General features: G+C 45.3%; 1 protein-coding gene across 1 annotated transcript in view; it reads left to right on the top strand.

The window, feature by feature from the left end:
* Positions 1–414: 414 nt before the first annotated feature.
* Positions 415–20,732, top strand: part of LOC137504071 (alcohol dehydrogenase 1-like) — a 69,228-nt gene continuing 48,910 nt past the window's right edge. The window contains exons 1-3 of the mRNA XM_068232031.1: positions 415–495; positions 9,098–9,199; positions 18,853–18,994. Of these exons, the coding sequence (XP_068088132.1) occupies positions 478–495; positions 9,098–9,199; positions 18,853–18,994 (262 nt within the window). The 5' untranslated portion in view covers positions 415–477. The remainder of the gene's footprint in view (positions 496–9,097; positions 9,200–18,852; positions 18,995–20,732) is intronic.

The raw sequence follows: 20,732 nt of genomic DNA on the forward strand, positions 1-20,732 counted from the left end.
CAGAAATGACGTCACGTCTGAAGAGGTCCAGTGACTATGTCATAGACTATTTCTTATGGTTTCTTCTTCTTATGGTTGAGCGATAATCAAGAAAATACAGGATTTGTTTCCTCAGTTAGGGCCTGTTTCCACTACACGCAGATAAGATGCAGAATGGATGCAGAAAAACTGACTCCAATGAATGCCTATGGGAAAATCTGCATCAGAAAAATTGCGATTAGTGGAAACAGGCCCATAGGCATTCATTGGAGTCAGTTTTTCTGCATCCAATCTGCGTGTAGTGGAAACAGGCCCTAAACTGTCTTAGCTGTAAGCCGATACGTTCTTTTCAGATATATTGGTGTCTGAACAAAGTACTCACTATAATGTAATCATTTACAGGAAGTGGGAGTGAACAACCTTTTACTTCCTTGTATAGGAATGCTGTATAGCTACTCTGCATGAGACAAGCTGCTTGTGGAAAATAAATCTTTCATAATGGAGACAACTGGAAAAGTAAGAAAACAAATTTTTTTATTTATAAATGTGGGTGTTTGAAGTACATAATAAAGGTAGCATTTTGCAGACACTGGAGCATAATGACCCTGAAGAGGGCAACCATTTGTGCCTTTATTTACAGCCATCTCTTCATGGGCAAACATTTTGAAAGTTCTAACAAGAACCTGAACTTTAAAGTTTCATTGCTGACTTTCTGTGGAAAATGCAATTTCCTGTCACAGTATGCTGCAGTGGCATAGTTTCTGTATTGTACAGGTTAGCTGTACCACTCTGGGATATAGTATAGGGTCTGTTGTGACACTGGAGTGCTGTGTGCTGTGCATGTCACCATTTTCTGCAGTGAATGCAAACAATAGCACCATAACAGACATGCAAAAAGGTTCAAGGACACTTTCTGTATATCGATTTGTCCAGTGTTGAAAAATGCAGACTGGTAGGCACAGCAGGCAAAATCAGTGGCCTAGCCCATAACAACTACATAGGTTAAGTGTTCAGACTGCACTAGCTGCATGTTTGTTCAAGATGTGTGAAACAGCTTATAATGAAAGAGTCTCCTCCTTTTAGCGGATCAGTGAATAATGGCGCACAGCGCCTATGCATACAAATGGCGCCGCATTAAAAAGATACGCTTATCGCTATTTATCGTTAGTACTGCATAATAATGGTGCACAGGGATAAATAAAAAAAGAAAAATGGCACACACTAACGTTATTTATCAATAGTGGCACACACTAACGTTATTTGTCAATAGTGCCGTTCATTTGCCAAACATCAGATGTTATTGCCCACAGTAACGTTATTTATCAATAGCGCCCTACATAAGCCAAACTGCAGACGTTATTTATAACTGCAAAACGGTGAATGGATTTAATGTAACACTGTCAAGGTTAGGGTTAGGCACCACTGGGGGAGTTTTAGGGTTAGGCACCATCAGGGGGGTCTTAGGGTTAGGCACCACCAGGGGGGGGGGTCTTAGGGTTAGGCACCAACCGGGGGGGTCTTAGGGTTAGGCACCACCAGGGGGGTCGTAGGGTTAGGCACCACCAGGGGGGGTCTTAGGTTTAGGCACCACCAGGGGGTCTTAGGGTTAGGCACCACCAGGGGGGTCTTAGGGTTAGGCACCACCAGGGGGGGTCTTAGGGTTAGGCACCAACCGGAGGGTCTTAGGGCTAGGCACCACCAGGGGGGTCTTAGGGTTAGGCACCACCAGGGGGGTCTTAGGGTTAGGCACCACAAGGGGGGTCTTAGGGTTAGGCACCACCAGGTAGGTCTTAGGGTTTGGTACCACCAGGGGGGTGGTTAAGGTTAGGCACCACCAGGGGGGGGGGGGTTTAGGGGTTAGGGATAGGTACAGAGAGGGTTCTTTGTGTTAACGCTAAATAATGATAAGGCTTTAACGCTAAATGACAATAAGGCTTTAACGTTAAATAACAATAAGGCTTTAGCATTAAATAGCGATAAGCGGCAAACGAATTAGTGGCAACACCGTGCGCCATTATTCGCAGGCGCCATTTTCAGATGGATCCTCCTTTTAGGCTTCTTTTCCACGTATTGTTGAACTGTGTGCTCACTGCTCAGCAAGCAGTTGCCAGGCTGCAGTGATCAGTTACCAGGCAGCAGCAAGCAGTTGTGAGAGTTTGAGAGTAGAGATGAGCGTAATGACGTAATTACGATTTCGCGAAATTTCGCGTAATTGGTGTAATTACGATTATGGCTGTAAGTACATAATCGTAATGAAGAAGGATTTCGCGAAATTTCGCGTAAGCGTAATTTTCGCTTAATTTTCGCATTACAGTGCCTATTACGAAATTAATGCGTATGGCCATGCTCCCAAGCGGAAAAGTTGACGCATGGATCAATGTTAGGTAGCCGCCGACTTTAAGGGTTAATAGCAAAGCCCCCTTAAATGCTAAGAGCCTCAAATTTGGAGAATATATTAAGGAGATCAGGAGGAATAAGAGGAAATTTTTTTTTTTCAAAAAGACCTTATAGTTTTTGAGAAAATCGATGTTAAAGTTTCAAAGTAAAAATGTATACATTTAAAAACCTGCCGACTTTAGCGGTTAATAGCAAAGCCTGCTTAAAGTTTAGGAACAAGAGGAAAAAATTTTTTTTCAAAAAGACCTTATAGTTTTTGAGAAAATCGATTTTTAAGTTTCAAGGGCAAAAAATGTCTTTTAAATGCGGAAAATGTCAGGTTTTTTTGCACAGGTAACAATAGTGTATTACCGTATATACTCGCAAGCAAGCCGACCCGCATGTAAGCCGACCCCCCCACTTTTACCCCAAAAAACAGGAAAAAATGATTGACCCTCATGTAAGCTGGGGGTAGGAAACGCTGGCCGCGTGATCCCCCCAGTATGTCTCAGTATAGCTAGTATAGTGCCCAGTATAGGTAGGTAGTGCTCAGTATAGCTAGTAAAATGCCTCAGTATAGCTAGTATAGTGCTCAGTATAGCTAGTATAGTGCTCAGTATAGCTAGTATAGTGCTCAGTATAGCTAGTATAGTGCTCATTATAGCTAGTGAAGTGCCCCAGTTTAGCTAGTATAGTGCTCAGTATAGGTAGGTAGTGCTCAGTATAGCTAGTAAAATGCCCCAGTATAGCTAGTATAGTGCTCAGTATAGCTAGTATAGTGCTCAGTATAGCTAGTATAGTGCTCAGTATAGTGCTCAGTATAGCTAGTATAGTGCTCAGTATAGCTAGTATAGTGCTCAGTATAGCTAGTGAAGTGCCCCAGTTTAGCTAGTATAGTGCTCAGTATAGTGCCCTATTATAGCTAGTATAGTGCCCCATTATAGCTAGTATAGTGCCCCCAGTATAGCTAGTATAGTGCCCCCAGTATAGCTAGTATAGTGCCCCCAGTATAGCTAGTATAGTGCCCCATTATAGCTAGTATAGTGCCCCCAGTATAGCTAGTATAGTGCTCAGTATAGTGCCCCATTATAGCTAGTATAGTGCCCCATTATAGCTAGTGTAGTGCTCCCAGTATAGCTAGTATAGTGCCCCATTATAGCTAGTATAGTGCCTCCAGTATAGCTAGTATAGTGCCCCATTATAGCTAGTATAGTGCCCCATTATAGCTAGTATAGTGCCCCATTATAGCTTGTATAGTGCCCCAGTATAGCTTGTATAGTGCCCCATATAGCTAGCATAGTGCCCCATATAGCTAGCATAGTGCCCCAGTATGGGTGGGTGGGTGGGTAGGTGCTGTCCCTCCCCGCTCCCCCCGCGGCCGCCGCTGCTATTACCTTAGGCGGCGCCGCTTCCTCTATCCCCGTCCTCCTCCGGTAACTCATTCACAGCAGCGCGCCTCTCGCTGCTGTCATGACGAGGAAACCATAGAGAGCGGCTTCCTGTAGCGGCGATGCCGTTACTATGGGAACCGCTCTCTATGGTTTCCTGCGTCATCACAGCAGCGGGGGGCGCGCTGCTGTGAATGAGTTACCGGAGGAGGACGGGGATAGAGGAAGCGGCGCCGGCTAAGGTAATAGCAGCGGTGGCCGCGGGGGGAGCGGGGAGGGACAGCACCTATCCACCCACCCACCCACCCATGACTCGCAAGCAAGCCGACCCCCCAACTTTTGGCCCACTTTTGGGGGGTCAAAAATTCGGCTTGCTTGGGAGTATATACGGTATTTTCATAGATTCCCCCAAGTGGGAAGAGTTTTACTTACTTCGTTCTGAGTGTGGGAAATATTAAAAAAAAAACGACGTGGGGTCCCCCCTCCCAGACGTCTTTAACCCCTTGTCCCCCATGCAGGCTGGGATAGCCAGAATGCGGAGCACCGGCCGCGTGGGGCTCCGCACCCTGACTATACCAGTCTGCATGGTCCATGGATTGGGGGGTCTCGGAAGGGGAGGGGCAGCCAAGCTTTCCCCTCCCCCTCCGAGCCCTTGTCCAATCCAAGGACAAGGGGCTCTTCTCCACCTCCGATGGGCGGTGGAGGCCGCGATTTCCTGGGGGGGGTTCATGGTGGAATCTGGGAGTCCCCTTTAAAAAGCGGTCCCCCAGATGCCCACCCCCCCTCCCAGGAGAAATGAGTATAGAGGTACTTGTACCCCTTACCCATTTCCTTTAAGAGTTAAAAGTAAATAAACACACAAACACTTAGAAAAAGTATTTTAATTGAACAAAAAACATAGCCACGAAAAAAGTACTTACCTGTCCCTTTAAATAAATGATCCCTCGCACTATCCTCGGAAATGCTCTATCAGTTACAATGTAACAAAGTTATTACAATGTAACAACTTTGTTACATTGTAACTACGCCGCACCCGACGTCACTCGCCGCTCAGCCGCCGCAGCAATTACGCGTCCGTGCAGGACGCTAAGTCCCCGCAGCTCCCGCTGTCCACCCCGCCCACATCTGTCACCCACATGTCACCCACATGTGGGTGACATGTGGGTGACATGTGGGAGAGGCGGGGAGGGCAGCGGAGCCGGTGGGGACTTAGCGTCCTGCACGGAGTCCGGACCCGACAGAGCTCTGAGCTATATAGCTCAGAGCTCTCTAAGCATCTTTGTATTTGGGCTCCAAGGAGCCCCATTGGTCCTTAGCAGACCAATGGGGTTCCTTCAAATCAGAAGGAACCCCATTGGTCTGCTAAGGACCAATGGGGCTCCTTGGAGCCCAAATACAAAGATGCTTAGAGAGCTCTGAGCTATATAGCTCAGAGCTCTGTCGGGTCCGTGCGGCGGCTGAGCGGCGAGTGACGTCGGGTGCGGCGTAGTTACAATGTAACAAAGTTGTTACATTGTAATAACTTTGTTACATTGTAACTGATAGAACATTTCCGAGGCTATTGCGAGGGATCATTTATTTAAAGGGACAGGTGAGTATTAATGGTTAATTAAGAATATTAAAGGACTTTTTTCGTGGTTATGTTTTTTGTTCAATTAAAATACTTTTTCTAAGTGTTGGTGTGTTTATTTACTTTTAACTCTTAAAGGAAATGGGTAAGGGGTACAAGTACCTCTATACTCATTTCTCCTGGGAGGGGGGGCGGGCATCTGGGGGACCCCTTTTTAAAGGGGACTCCCAGATTCCACCATGAACCCCCCCCCCTAGGAAATCGTGGCCTCCACCTCCACCGCCCATCGGAGGTGGAGAAGAGCCCCTTGTCCTTGGATTGGACAAGGGCTCGGAGGGGGAGGGGAAAGCTTGGCTGCCCCTCCCCTTCCGAGACCCCCCAATCCATGGACCATGCGGGCTGGTATAGTCAGGGTGCGGAGCCCCACGCGGCCGGTGCTCCGCATTCTGGCTATCCCAGCCTGCATGGGGGACAAGGGGTTAAAGAGGCCTGGGAGGGGGGACCCCACGTCGTTTTTTTTTTATATTTCCCACACTCAGAACGAAGTAAGTAAAACTCTTCCCACTTGGGGGAATCTATGAAAATAATACACTATTGTTACCTGTGCAAAAAAACCTGACATTTTCCGCATTTAAAAGACATTTTTGCCCTTGAAACTTAAAAATCGATTTTCTCAAAAACTATAAGGTCTTTTTGAAAAAAAATGTTTCCTCTTATTCCCACTGATCCCCTTAATATACCCTAGGAATTTGGTGTTCCTAAACTTTAAGCAGGCTTTGCTATTAACCGCTAAAGTCGGCGGGTTTTTAAATGTATTCATTTTTACTTTGAAACTTTAACATTGATTTTCTCAAAAACTATAAGGTCTTTTTGAAAAAAAAAATTCCCTCTTATTCCTCCTGATCTCCTTAATATATTCTCCAAATTTGAGGCTCTTAGCATTTAAGGGGGCTTTGCTATTAACCCTTAAAGTCGGCGGCTTTTTTATATTATACGGAGTGTTACGGTGTAACGCGAAATTACGGTAGCGCTTAATGCGAAATTACGGCATGAACGAAACGCGAAATTACGCGTTGAAAATTACGCTTACGGTATTTTCAATTACGATTTTAATGGCAATTACGCTACCGTAATTTCGCATCGTAATCGCAAATTTCGCATGCGTAATTATAGTAATGCGAAATTACGAAAATTTCGGCTCAACGCTATTTGAGAGGCATTTCAGGTAGGGGCAGGCTTGTGGCAGGGGCAGGCTTGCCACAATGTTCCCTTCTATCACTCTCCCATTCACTCTTCTTCCCTGCTCCATTTCCGCCGTCATAAAATTATGTTTGCTCTATATCTGTTGCAAGACTGATAGATCCTTGGAGCATGGATGCTTATTATTATTAAAGAGAACCCGAGGTGGGTTTGAAGAATATTATCTGCATACAGAGGCTGGATCTGCCTATACAGCCCAGCCTCTGTTGCTATCCCAAACCCCCCTAAGGTCCCCCTGCACTCTGCAATCCCTCATAAATCACAGCCACGCTGCTGACAAACAGCTTGTCAGAGCTGGCTGTGTTTATCTCTATAGCGTCAGTCTGCTGCTCTCCCCACCTCCTGCAGAACTCCAGTCTCCACCTGCATCCCTTCCCTTCCTGCTGATTGGAGGGAAGGGACGGGGGCAGGGACCGGAGCTATGCAGGAGGCGGGGGAGCAGCTGAGACTGACACTACAGATGTAAACACAGCCTCACAGCATGGCTGTGATTTATGAGGAATTGCAGAGTGCAGGGGGACCTTAGTGGGGTTTGGGATAGCAACAGAGGCTAGGCTGTATAGGCAGATCCAGCCTCTGTTTGCAGATAACATTCTTTAAACACACCTCGGGTTCTCTTTAATGCACAGGGGACAGGGGTTTGCATGATTTAAGCAGCAGCAGAAAGCTTGGAAAGTAGGTCTCCTTCGGACATTGCCATTATCAAAAATGGGTGACTTTAATTTTGTGGGGTTTTTTTAACCTTAAATAAGGTAGTTCACAGCAGTGCCACTGCTAAATTTAAAGAGAACCCGAAAAAAAAATTAAAAAACACTGCTGCGCTGCCCCCCTGGCGGTTTCTAATAGACCGCCAGGAGGGTTAGGTAACCTGCAGCACTACTCTGGCCCGGGGTCATAACTAAAAATCACTGGGCCCCTCTGTGAAACATTGGATGGACCCCCCTCGCTTTCTGCACAGGTAAACTGAGAACCAATGTTATTCAATTGGCTAGTGCTCATTTGAAAGTATTTTTTACCATGCAGATAAAAACAGGCAGCAGTGAAGCACTGGACGCATTTTCTCTATCAATTAGATTAGCTTCTGTGATAAAACATGCTAGTTTCACACATACAGACATACATGGTATGCAGAAAACGCACACAGAAAACCAACAGATGAGTGTGCTCCCAGCCTCGGCTTATAACACTCACTCTGTCCATCTCTGATGGAGCAGAACTGACTCGGCAGACTTCTCCAGCATCACTAGAGTACAGAGCACTTGGGAAGGGAGGGGGGGGGAGACAGGGCATTGTACACAAGACCCTGCTGCACACTGAATAGGCACCTTCTACAAATCTTTATCTACAAAACTTTGTATGATTCGTTATCAGTGGCTGAGCAGTTGCAGTCATTAGAACAACTGTGCAGAGCGCAGAAAACTTAGTCTCTGCTTGTCCTTAGTTGTCAGTCTCTCAGGACAGGGAAAATAAACTTCTCCCCGACAGGGCCCCCTGCAGCTTCTGGCCCGTCTGCGGATGCATCCCTTGCATGGTCTATTGTTATGCCCCTGCTCTGGCCTCCTGTCTGTAGCAAATCTTTACCAGGCAGTGGGAAAGGAGTGTTGACTCTACACACCTCTGTATTCTAGCTATAGCTGATACTTTGCTGTTGCTCTCTATACCATTTTGCTCTCTATTTGCCAGTTTCTTCTTACTCTCCACGACTTCTTTTGCTAAAAGTCCAAATCTAACCTTACTTTGCTTGATCTTTCTCTCTCTCTCTCTCTCTCTCTCTCTCTCTCTCTCTCTCTCTCTCTCTCTCTCTCTCTCTCTCTCTCTCTCATTACTTTATGCATTTTTACTCTGCTACTTTGCTCTCTCTCACTCTTTTTCTCTGTCCCCCTCTCTCAACTTTATACGCTCTATTTACTACCCTCTATTTACCATTTTGATATCTCTCTCTGTCTCACCCCCGTGATATCTCTCTATACAACTCTATACAAATTTGATCTTTCTATTTTTTTATCTCTTTCCATCACCCCTCTCTCAAATCAAATCAAAGATAGCTTTATTGGGATGACCAAGATTCATAAAGGAATGACCAAAACAGGGAAATGGGGGCATGGAAGGGGGTGGGGTAGTGGTATAGTGGGTTACCAGTTTGTGGACATTTTTGGTTCACTGTCCAACACAGTCACTCTAACAGGAGGGATGATGACTTTTGTAATGTACAATCCAGACATGCAAAAGGATCACAATGCATATTTCAAGGGGATAGAGCAAGCTCAAGATTAAACATCAGAGTACCAATACTCAGCAAGGTATTCATCAGGGGTTATTTTATGGGTAATTAGATCTTTTCGATGACTTTTCTCCAGTAGTAATAACTTTACTCAGCTCCACTTTAAAACATCATTGTGAAATCATCAAGAAACACGCAGCGTGTGATTTTGTTCACATGATTTCTATTTTCTCTCCTACTTACACCAGACTAATCCACTTCCAATCTTCAGGTACAAATAACTGTAATACTCCTATTTTACAGGCTATTAAATGCAAGGCGGCAGTGATGTGGGAAGCAGGGAAACCTCTGACTATTGAAGAGATTGAGGTTGCTCCACCAAAGGCTAATGAAGTTCGCATAAAGGTGAAACATACTTACTGTCTGTCTATTTTTAAAGCTCTTGTTTCATTATGATAAAGTGTGTCTACCCTTCACCATAGGAAAATAAGGCAATATTAAACTACCCTTAAGCTAAATAAACACATGTGAGAATTGTCACGCATTGGGGATCAGGAAACAGTACCTCGTGCAACAATTCCATGAACAAGTTTGTAAACACACATCTCTAGACTTGAGGCTAGTGATGAGTTCTGTTGCAGAGGAGAGGGGCAGAGGGACAATCATCGTGGAGGGACTTCCATTGGTCATGGCAGCCTTAAAAATAACATTGTGAACGGTGATGCTTGGGCATCGGGGTTCATTAAAGGACAACTATCAATAAAAGTATTTTTTAAATAATTGTATGTACAGGTAGGCCATGTTAGTGACCCTTCTGTGTTTTCTTTTATTTTGTGAAAGTTTCACAAAGATTCAGTGCCTCCTCAGATGGAGGGAAGGCAGTGACGGCATCACCTGGAGTGAGACAGGGCGTTGTACTGCTGTTTTCCTACAAAGGCCGCTGCTCATTACTTTTTCACATGGTGATCAAAGCTGAAAGATGCTCCTGATCACCACACTGTACAGTACAAGCATGAAGTTTTGATCAGGACTGTGTACAAAACCTGTGTTTTTCCCTCAGCTGCACTGACATTGGATGAGGTAATACATCAGCCAGCCAGGCTGTCCAGGTCTATTTCCTCTAAAATATTACATTTTGTCTACATTTTCCTGTTATGCGCATTTTAACCACTTGAGGACCGTGGGCTTTACCCCCCTTAAGGACCAGGCACTTTTTTCCATTCAGACCACTGCAGCTTTCACGGTTTATTGCTCGCTCATACAACCTACCACCTAAATGAATTTTGGCTCCTTTTCTTGTCACTAATACAGCTTTCTTTTGGTGCTATTTGATTGCTGCTGTGAGTTTTACTTTTTATTATATTCATCAAAAAAGACATGAATTTTGGCAAAAAAATGATTTTTTTAACTTTCTGTGCTGACATTTTTCAAATAAAGTAAAATTTCTGTATACATGCAGCGCGAAAAATGTGGACAAACATGTTTTTGATTAAAAAAAACACATTCAGTGTATATTTATTGGTTTGGGTAAAAGTTATAGCGTTTACAAACTATGGTGCAAAAAGTGAATTTTCCCATTTTCAAGCATCTCTGACTTTTCTGACCCCCTGTCATGTTTCATGAGGGGCTAAAATTCCAGGATAGTATAAATACCCCCCAAATGACCCCATTTTGGAAAGAAGACATCCCAAAGTATTCACTGAGAGGCATAGTGAGTTCATAGAAGATATTAATTTTTGTCATAAGTAAGCGGAAAATGACACTTTGTGACAAAAAAAAACTAAAACGTTTCCATTTCTTCTAACTTGCGACAAAAAAAAAATGAAATCTGCCACGGACTCACCATGCCCCTCTCTGAATACCTTGAAGTGTCTACTTTCCAAAATGGGGTCATTTGTAGGGTGTGTTTACTGTCCTCGCATTTTGGGGGGTGCTAATTTGTAAGCAGCCCTGTAAAGCCTAAAGGTGCTCATTGGACTTTGGGCCCCTTAGCGCAGTTAGGCTGCAAAAAAGTGCCACACATGTGGTATTGCCGTACTCAGGAGAAGTAGTATAATGTGTTTTGGGGTGTATTTTTACACATACCGATGCTGGGTGGGAGAAATATCTCTGTAAATGACAATTTTTTAATTTTTTTTACACATAATTGTCCATTTACAGAGATATTTCTCCCACTCAGCATGGGTATGTGTAAAAATGCACCCCAAAACACATTATACTACTTTTCCTGAGTACGGCGATACCACGTGTGTGGCACTTTTTTGCACCCTAACTGCGCTAAGGGGCCCAAAGTCCAATGAGTACCTTTAGGATTTCACAGGTCATTTTGAGAAATTTCGTTTCAAGACTACTCCTCGCGGTTTAGGGCCCCTAAAATGCCAGGACAGTATAGGAACCCCACAAATGACCCCATTTTAGAAAGAAGACACCCCAAGGTATTCCGTTAGTAGTACAGTGAGTTCATAGAAGATTTTATTTTTTGTCACAAGTTAGCGGAAAATGACACTTTGTGAAAAAAAAAACAATAAAAATCAATTTCCGCTAACTTGTGACAAAAAATGAAATCTTCTATGAACTCACCGTACTACTAACAGAATACCTTGGGGTGTCTTCTTTCTAAAATGGAGTCATTTGTGGGGTTCCTATACTGTCCTGGCATTTTAGGGGCCCTAAACCGTGAGGAGTAGTCTTGAAACAAAATTTCTCAACATGACCTGTGAAATCCTAAAGGTACTCATTGGACTTTGGGCCCCTTAGCGCAGTTACGGTGCAAAAAAGTGCCACACATGTGGTATCGCCGTACTCAGGAGAAGTAGTACAATGTGTTTTGGGGTGTATTTTTACACATACCCATGCTGGGTGGGAGAAATAACTCTGTAAATGGACAATTGTGTGTAAAAAAATCAAAAGATTGCCATTTACAGAGGTATTTCTCCCACCCAGCATGGGTATGTGCAAAAATACACCCCAAAACACATTATACTACTTCTCCCGAGTACGGCGATACCACATGTGTGGCACTTTTTTGCACCCTAACTGCGCTAAGGGGCCCAAAGTCCAATGAGTACCTTTAGGATTTCACAGGTCATTTTTGTTTCAAGACTACTCCTCACGGTTTAGGGCCCCTAAAATGCCAGGGCAGTATAAGAACCCCACTAATGACCCCATTTTAGAAAAAAGACACCCCAAGGTATTCCGTTAGGAGTATGGTGAGTTCATAGAAGTTTTTATTTTTTTGTCACAAGTTAGCGGAAATTGATTTTAATTGTTTTTTTTTCACAAAGTGTCATTTTCCGCTAACTTGTGACAAAAAATAAAATCTTCTATGAACTCACCATACTCCTAACGGAATACCTTTGGGTGTCTTCTTTCTATAATGGGGTCACTTGTGGGGTTCCTATACTGCCCAGGCATTTTAGGGGCCCTAAACTGTGAGGAGTAGTCTTGAAACCAAATGTCGCAAAATGACCTGTGAAATCCTAAAGGTACTCATTGGACTTTGGGCCCCTTAGCGTACTTAGGGTGTAAAAAAGTGCCACACATGTGGTACCGCCGTACTCAGGAGAAGTAGTATAATGTGTTTTGGGGTGTATTTTTACACATACCCATGCTGGGTGGGAGTAATATCTCTGTAAATGACAATTGTTTGATTTTTTTTACACACAATTGTCCATTTACAGAGAGATTTCTCCCACCCAGCATGGGTATGTGTAAAAATACACCCCAAAACACATTATACTACTTCTCCTGAGTACGGCGATACCACACGTGTGACACTTTTTTGCAGCCTAGGTGCGCTAAGGGGCCCAACGTCCTATTCACAGGTCATTTTGAGGCATTTGTTTTCTAGACTACTCCTCACGGTTTAGGGCCCCTAAACTGCCAGGGCAGTATAGGAACCCCACAAGTGACCCCATTTTAGAAAGAAGACACCCCAAGGTATTCCGTTAGGTGTATGGTGAGTTCATAGAAGATTTTATTTTTTGTCACAAGTTAGTGAAAAATGACACTTTGTGAAAAAAAAACAATAAAAATCAATTTCCGCTAACTTTTGACAAAAAATAAATCTTCTATGAACTCGTCATACACCTAACAGAAGAATACATTGGGGTGTCTTTTTTCTAAAATGGGGTCACTTGTGGGGTTCCTATACCGCCCTGGCATTTTACGGGCCCAAAATCGTGAGTAGTCTGGAAACCAAATGTCTCAAAATGACTGTTCAGGGGTATAAGCATCTGCAAATTTTGATGACAGGTGGTGTATGAGGGGGCGAATTTTGTGGAACCGGTCATAAGCAGGGTGGCCTTTTAGATGACAGGTTGTATTGGGCCTGATCTGATGGATAGGAGTGCTAGGGGGGTGACAGGAGGTGATTGATGGGTGTCTCAGGGGGTGGTTAGAGGGGAAAATAGATGCAATCAATGCACTGGGGAGGTGATCAGAAGGGGGTCTGAGGGGGATCTGAGGGTTTGGCCGAGTGATCAGGAGCCCACATGGGGCAAATTAGGGCCTGATCCGATGGGTAGGTGTGCTAGGGGGTGACAGGAGGTGATTGATGGATGTCTCAAGGTGTGATTAGAGGGGGGAATAGATGCAAGCAATGCACTGGCGAGGTGATCAGGGCTGGGGTCTGAGGGCGTTCTGAGGGTGTGGGCGGGTGATTGAGTGCCCTAGGGGCAGATAGGGGTCTAATCTGATGAAAAGCAGTGACAGGGGGTGATTGATGGGTAATTAGTGGGTGTTTGGAGGAGAGAACAGATGTAAACAATGCACTTGGGAGGTGATCTGACGTCGGATCTGCGGGCGATCTATTGGTGTGGGTGGGTGATCAGATTGCCCACAAGGGGCAGGTTAGGGGCTGATTGATGGGTGGCAGTGACAGGGGGTGATTGATGGGTGGCAGTGCCAGGGGGTGATTGATGGGTGGCAGTGCCACAGGGGGTGATTGATGGGTGGCAGTGCCAGGGGGTGATTGATGGGTGGCAGTGCCAGGGGGTGATTGATGGGTGGCAGTGACAGGGGGTGATTGATGGGTGATTGACAGGTGATTGACAGGTGATCAGTGGGTTATTACAGGGAAGAACAGATGTAACTAATGCACTGGCGAATTGATAAGGGGGGGTCTGAGGGCAATCTGAGCGTGTAGGCGGGTGATTGGGTGCCCGCAAGGGGCAGATTAGGGTCTGATCTGATGGGTAACAGTGACAGGTGGTGATAGGGGGTGATTGATGGGTAATTAGTGGGTGTTTAGGGTAGAGAACAGATGTAAACACTGCACTTGGGAGGTGATCTGACGTCGGATCTGCGGGCGATCTATTGGTGTGGGTGGGTGATCAGATTGCCTGCAAGGGGCAGGTTAGGGGCTGATTGATGGGTGGCAGTGACAGGGGGTGATTTATGGGTGGCAGTGACAAGGGGTGATTGATGGGTGATTGACAGGTGATCAGTGGGTTATTACAGGGAAGAACAGATGTAACTAATGCACTGGCGAATTGATAAGGGGGGGTCTGAGGGCAATCTGAGCACGTAGGCGGGTGGTTGGGTGCTCGCAAGGGGCAGATTAGGGTCTGATCTGATGGGTAACAGTGACAGGTGGTGATAGGGGGTGATTGATGGGTAATTAGTGGGTGTTTAGGGTAGAGAACACTGCACTTGGGAGGTGATCTGACGTCGGATCTGCGGGCGATCTATTGGTGTGGGTGGGTGATCAGATTGCCCGCAAGGGGCAGGTTAGGGGCTGATTGATGGGTGGCAGTGACAGGGGGTGATTGATGGGTGATTGACGGGTGATTGACAGGTGATTGACAGGTGATCAGGGGGATAGATGCATACAGTACACAGGGGGGGGGGGTCTGGGGAGAATCTGAGGGGTGGGGGAGTGATCAGGAGGGGGCAGGGGGGGGATAAAAAAAATAGCGTTGACAGATAGTGACAGGGAGTGATTGATGGGTGATTAGGGGGGTGATCGGGTGCAAACAGGAGTCTGGGGGGTGGGCAGGGGGGGGGTCTGAGGGATGCTGTGGGCGATCTGGGGCAGGGGGGGGAAATCAGTGTGCTTGGGTGCGACATAGGGTGGCTGCAGCCTGCCCTGGTGGTCCCTCGGACATTGGGACCACCAGGGCAGGAGGCAGCCTGTATAATACACTTTGTAAACATTACAAAGTGTATTATACACTTTGTATGCGGCGATCGCGGGGTTAACATCCCGCCGGCGCTTCTGTATGGCCGGCGGGTGAGCGGAGTCAGGCGCCGGCGGAGGATCGCGTCACGGATGACGCGATTGCTTCGCCCATGCCCCTAAAAGGACCGCCGCCTCTGTGGGTGAGCTGGTCCTTGTGGGCTCCACTTCCCGGCCGCCCCTGTGCGTTAGGCGGTCGGGAAGTGGTTAATGCAGAGTTTTGTATGCAAATGCAATTTATGGGAAACTGATGCCTGGTGCATTTTTTTCATTGACATGCATTGATTTCATTTTTAATGCAAAAAAAATTGCATTGCAAATTTGTACTTACAGGAAATGGCTGGCTTCCCTCCAAAATAGCCTTATTTATTTATTTTATTTATTTATTTATTGTATTTATAAAGCGCCAACATATTACGCAGCGCTGGACAATAAATAGGGATACATACAATATTTAGGGGTGACATACAGCAAAATGACAATACCTGAATTCAAGAAAGATCAGATCATACAGTATGAGTACAAGGTAATGCTTAGTCAGTCACTGGATGGAGCATGGAGATTAGGCAAGTTAGGTTCACTCAGATGCCTAGCATGGGTTCACAGTAATGGAGGTGCATGATCAGGTTGGACACAAAAGGAGGAGGACCCTGCCCAAAGGCTTACAATCTAAAAGGAGAGGTAGGGACACGAGAGGTAGGAGACCAGAGTTCAGCTGTGGGTTTAGAGCACTTGTGAGGGGTAGTAGGCCAGAGTGAAAAGGTGAGTTTTGAGGGCTTTCTTGAAGATGTTGAAAGAGGGGGCTGCCCTAATGGGTGGAGGTAGGGAGTTCCATAGTGTTGGAACAGCTCTTGAGAAGTCCTGGAGGCGTGCATGGGACTGGGTGATGCGGGGGATGGGGGGCGGTTAGGCGAAGTTCATTGGAAGAGCGGAGTGAGCGGCTAGGTGTGTACCTCTGAGTAAGATCGGAAATGTAGGTTGGACAGGTTTTGTGGACAGATTTGTAGGTCAGACACAGTATCTTGAATCTGATTCTGGACTGGATAGGAAGCCAGTGGAGGGATTCTAGGAGGGGATCCGCCATGGTGGAGCGATGGGAGCAGTGGATAATTCTAGCTGCTGCATTCATGATGGACAGCAGTGGGGCTGTTCGGGTCATAGGGAGACCAGACAGCAGGGCATTGCAGTAGTCAAGGCGGGAAATTATGAGGGCATGGATGAGGAGTTTGGTGGTGGCAGAGGTCAGGAAAGGGCGAATCTTACAGATGTTACGAAGGTGGAAGTTGCAGGACTTTGTGAGGTTTTGGATGTGGGGAGTGAAGGAGAGTGTGGAGTCCAGGGTGACACCCAGACAGCGGGCTTGAGAGATAGGGTGAATGTTAGTGTGGTTAACAGTGACATGCACATCTGGGAGGTTTATGGATGTCCGGGGTGGGAAGATCATAAACTCCGTTTTGTCTAGGTTTAGTTTCAGGAACCTAGCGGACATCCAGGAGGAGATGGCTGATAGACAGGAGGAGACCTTGTCCATGGTAGTGGTGGATAGGTCAGGGGTGTGGAGGTAGATATGGGTGTCATCTGCATACAGATGATAGTTAAAACCCATGGAGGAGATAACCTTGCCAATGGAGGATGTGTATAGGGTGAACAGTAGGGGGCCAAGGACCGAACCTTTGGGGACCCCCACCGAGAGGTGGTTGGGGGTGGATGAGGACTCATTGAAGGCAGTCGTGAAGGAGCGGTTGGAGAGCTAGGATGAAAGCCAGGACAGGGCAAGATCGTGAATGCCCATGGACTGGAGGGACTTGAGGAGTAGGGGATGATCTACTGTGTCAAAAGCTGCTGAAAGGTCAAGAAGGAGGAGAATGGAGTTATTACCTTCAGCTTTAGCGAAGGCAAGGTCATTGACCACTTTGGTGAGAGCAGTTTCGGTTGAGTGGGCAGGCCGAAATCCAGATTGCAGTGGGTCTAGCAGTGAGTTGGCATTGAGGAACTGGGTCAATCGTTTGTGAACCAGACGCTCAAGGAGTTTTGAGGAAAAGGGGAGGAGGGAGATAGGACGGTAGTTGGAGGGTAGCGAGGGGTCGAGGGAGGGTTTCTTGAGCAGGGGTAGTACAGTGGCCTGCTTGAAGTCTGAGTGGAAGGTGCCTGTGGATAGGGAGAGGCTGAACAGGGTAGTGAGGACTGGGGCCAATTCCGTGAAGTGAGGCTGGAGTAAATCAGAAGGGATGGGGTCAAGGGGGGAAGTAGTGGTATGGGAAGTCTGCAGTAGGTGGATGACTTCCTCGGTGGTAGTAGGAAGTGAAGGATGTGAGGGGAGGATAGGGTGGAGGAGGAGCTGGTTGGGAGGGGGTGGGAGGTGAAGATTTGAGATTGGATATTTCCTGGCAGATAGAGACAATTTGTTGGTGAAGTGGGTGGCTAAATCTGTGGCAGAGAGGGAGGAAACGGAGGGGGGGGGGGGGGGGGGGTTTAAGCAGGGAGTTGAAAGTGGCAAAGAGACGCCTTATACTATTGTAGGTATATTTGACTATGATAATGGTATGGAGTTAGGAACATGAATGTGACATTCTGTGCCAGTTAGCGACTAGTAAATTATTCATATACTCTGTAACGTTCTGCAGAAATGCTAACACTATATAACTGAATATTATTATTCATTTCTTATTTTATATTCTTAATTAGCAGCAGTGAAAGTTACTTAGACCAAGCAATTGGCACAGCAACAGAGCAGGATTATCCACCAGGCAACCTAGGCAGGTGCTTGGGGCCTAGTGGGTGTCAAGGGGCCCACCTACCACCTCCTCTGACCTCTCTCCACTTTTATCTTACTAAAAGAGTCACAAGGGGGCCCCAAATCTTTTACCTTGCCTAGAGCCCCATTACATCTTAATCCATCTCTGTAGAGCAAGGATGCTGCTGACAGGCCATGAGTAGAAAGAGGACATTCGGTGAGCTCCAGAGAGGTTGTCAAGAGTTATTTAGTTCCCCCTACTGGGTGAGGGAGGAGTTGTGGTGGAAACAACAAATTTTTGTAACAGGATGTCTGTGAAGCAAAAAACTTCATCTTCACTATTCACATGTTGTGATGAATGATACATTATGTAACCTTAAAGGGGCACTACAGCGAAAAACTGTAACATTTGCATGCAAACATATACAAATAAGAAGTACATTTTTCCAGAGTAAAATGGGCCATAAATTACTTTTTTTCCTATGTTGCTGCCACTTACAGTAGGTAGTAGAAATTTGACAGAAGTGACAGGTTTTGGACTAGTCCATCTCTTTATAGGAGAATCTCAGGGATATATTTATTTTCAAAAACACTTAGTGCAAAAAAAATGTGTAAGGAGCAGGGAAGCTGGCCAGCATCCTTGTTTAAAATCTTTTTAGGGAATATCTTTATAGAGAATAAAAGCCTTGCTGAGAATTCCCTATGAAGAGATGGACTAGTCCAAAACCTGTCACTTCTGTCAGATTTCTACTGCCTACTGTAAGTGACAGCAACATAGGAGAAAAGTAATGTATGGCTCATTTTACTCTGGAAGAAACGTACTTCTTATTTGTCTATGTTTACACATATTTTACATTTTACAGTTTTTCGCTGTAGTGCCCCTTTAATGCTGGGAATACACAATGAGTTTTTTTCAGCAGATTTACTGATTGATCTATTTTCCAATTTATTTCCTGATCGTTTTTCTAATTCACTTCAATGAGAAAATCGATCAGAAAAACGATTGAAATTAGATCCGGACCTGTCAGAAATTATCGTGTCATCTATCTGCCAAAAAAATCTCATGGTGTATTCCAAGCATCAAGGACGTTTCTGCTTAAATGTTATAAATACAGTTATGATTGTGTCCCCTTGTTTTGTTTATAGATAGTTGCTACAAGCATTTGTCGATCAGATGAACATGTGCAACATGGAACCTTAACCGGAGTGAAACTTCCCATCATTCTAGGCCATGAAGGTGCCGGAATAGTTGAAAGTGTTGGTGAAGGAGTGACCTCGGTTAAACCAGGTATGGCACAGCTTTTCAAAAGAATGCTCAGCTGCAACATGAAATGGAACAGATTTCATTTGCATTAAAGTGGACCTGAACACAGAACTATCTCTATGCTCTAAAGGATAAGCAACAGCATAAGGACCTTTAAAGAAAAAATTCTTTATTGTGGATACAAATCCTACAATAAATTAGTGTTTAGCATCCTGTGCTTTCAAATGAGCTTATTTGCCTTATCTGCCATGGCAATCAAGTGACACAGGGGAGAGATCAAATTACAACTTGTGATTAGACACAGATGAGGGGGAATTAGACTGGCTAAACTCTCTAAAACATACAGGGTGCATTTCTCTGTTTTCCTTCTGTCCTGGGCAAGAATAAAGTTGGTCAATTTCAGATTTTCATTAAAAGCCCTTATTCATCATATGTGCACAATTTTCATAGATGATGCAGCTGTTCCAGAGAAATTCATTTTGGAAAAGCCAGTCATGTGTCTAAACGTTCAATGAGAAAAGTGGCAGTTCCCAGAAAACTGGCCATTTCTAAGTTAGTGACTAGCTCAATCCTCAGCAAAGAGTTGATCACCTGACTTCACCATCACCTCCCTCTGTGGTTTAGAGGTTAGTTGTTTAACTCTTTGCAGCCGTCGCGCTACAACTCAGTAATCTCATCTTTTTGCATAGCTGCTCCCAGCTCAGTAGGTCATACAGCATTTTTTCCCTTCCCACACCATCCCCGGTGTGTTTATAAAGCCATCAGTACCTTCCTTTGTGTTACCTTGCTTGAAATGCTTGCTTTTTTTTTACTTTTTAAAATAAATCTACTAAGAAAAGTAAATGCTTTATTTCACACATAGCAGGAATGACTAAACAGGAACTGAGACTTTGCAGGGTTGTAGCAGTTGTGCTGGCTACTATGGCCTAGTGCACACCAGAGCGGTTCTGCTGCGGTTTGCGATCCGCTAGCGGTTGCGGATCCGCTAGGGTAATGTATTTCAATGGGCTGGTGCACACCAGAGCGGGAGGCGTTTTGCTGAAACGCATACTCCCGGGCTGCTGCAGATTTTGGATTGCGGATGCGTTTCTGCCTCAATGTTAAGTATAGGAAAAACGCAAACCACTCTGAAAAAAAGTGCACTTCAGAGCGGTTTGCCAGGCGTTTTTTGTTACAGTAGCTGTTCAGTAACAGCTTTACTGTAACAATACATGAAATCTACTACACCAAAAACGCTTCACAAAACCGCAAGATGCTAGCTGAAACGCTACAGAAAAAGAAGAAAAAGCGTTTCAAAATCTGCTAGCGGTTTTTGGTGTGCACCAGGCCAAAGAGTTAATCTCTCAGCAGCAGAGGAAGATGGGGGTTGAGTCAGGTGATTAGCTCTGTGTTCACGGTAAAATATTAGCTAGTACCACTTTTCAGCTCTTGTCTAATTATGTTGGTGATAACTGTATATAGGGAAATGTTTGAACAAAATACAGACTACTGTTCTGTCAGGCAAGCAGCATAAGACATTAGCAAAAGACAATTTTCCAAGTACACAATTAACCAAGTAATAAAATGAACACTATAAAATAGTTTACGAGCAGGTTTCTAAGGCCTCGTTCACATCATATGCGCTTCCGTGCGGATATGGAAGCGCGTATGATGTGCTGAAACGCAGGAACGGCAGAAGGGCATAGACTGCCCTTCTACCGTTCACATCTACTGCACTGTGCAGCAGTACGATGCGCTGGGAAGCGCTTGCGTATTGCTGCCT

Source organism: Hyperolius riggenbachi, chromosome 1, assembly GCF_040937935.1.
Source record: "Hyperolius riggenbachi isolate aHypRig1 chromosome 1, aHypRig1.pri, whole genome shotgun sequence".
In the NCBI taxonomy this organism is placed as follows: domain Eukaryota; kingdom Metazoa; phylum Chordata; class Amphibia; order Anura; family Hyperoliidae; genus Hyperolius; species Hyperolius riggenbachi.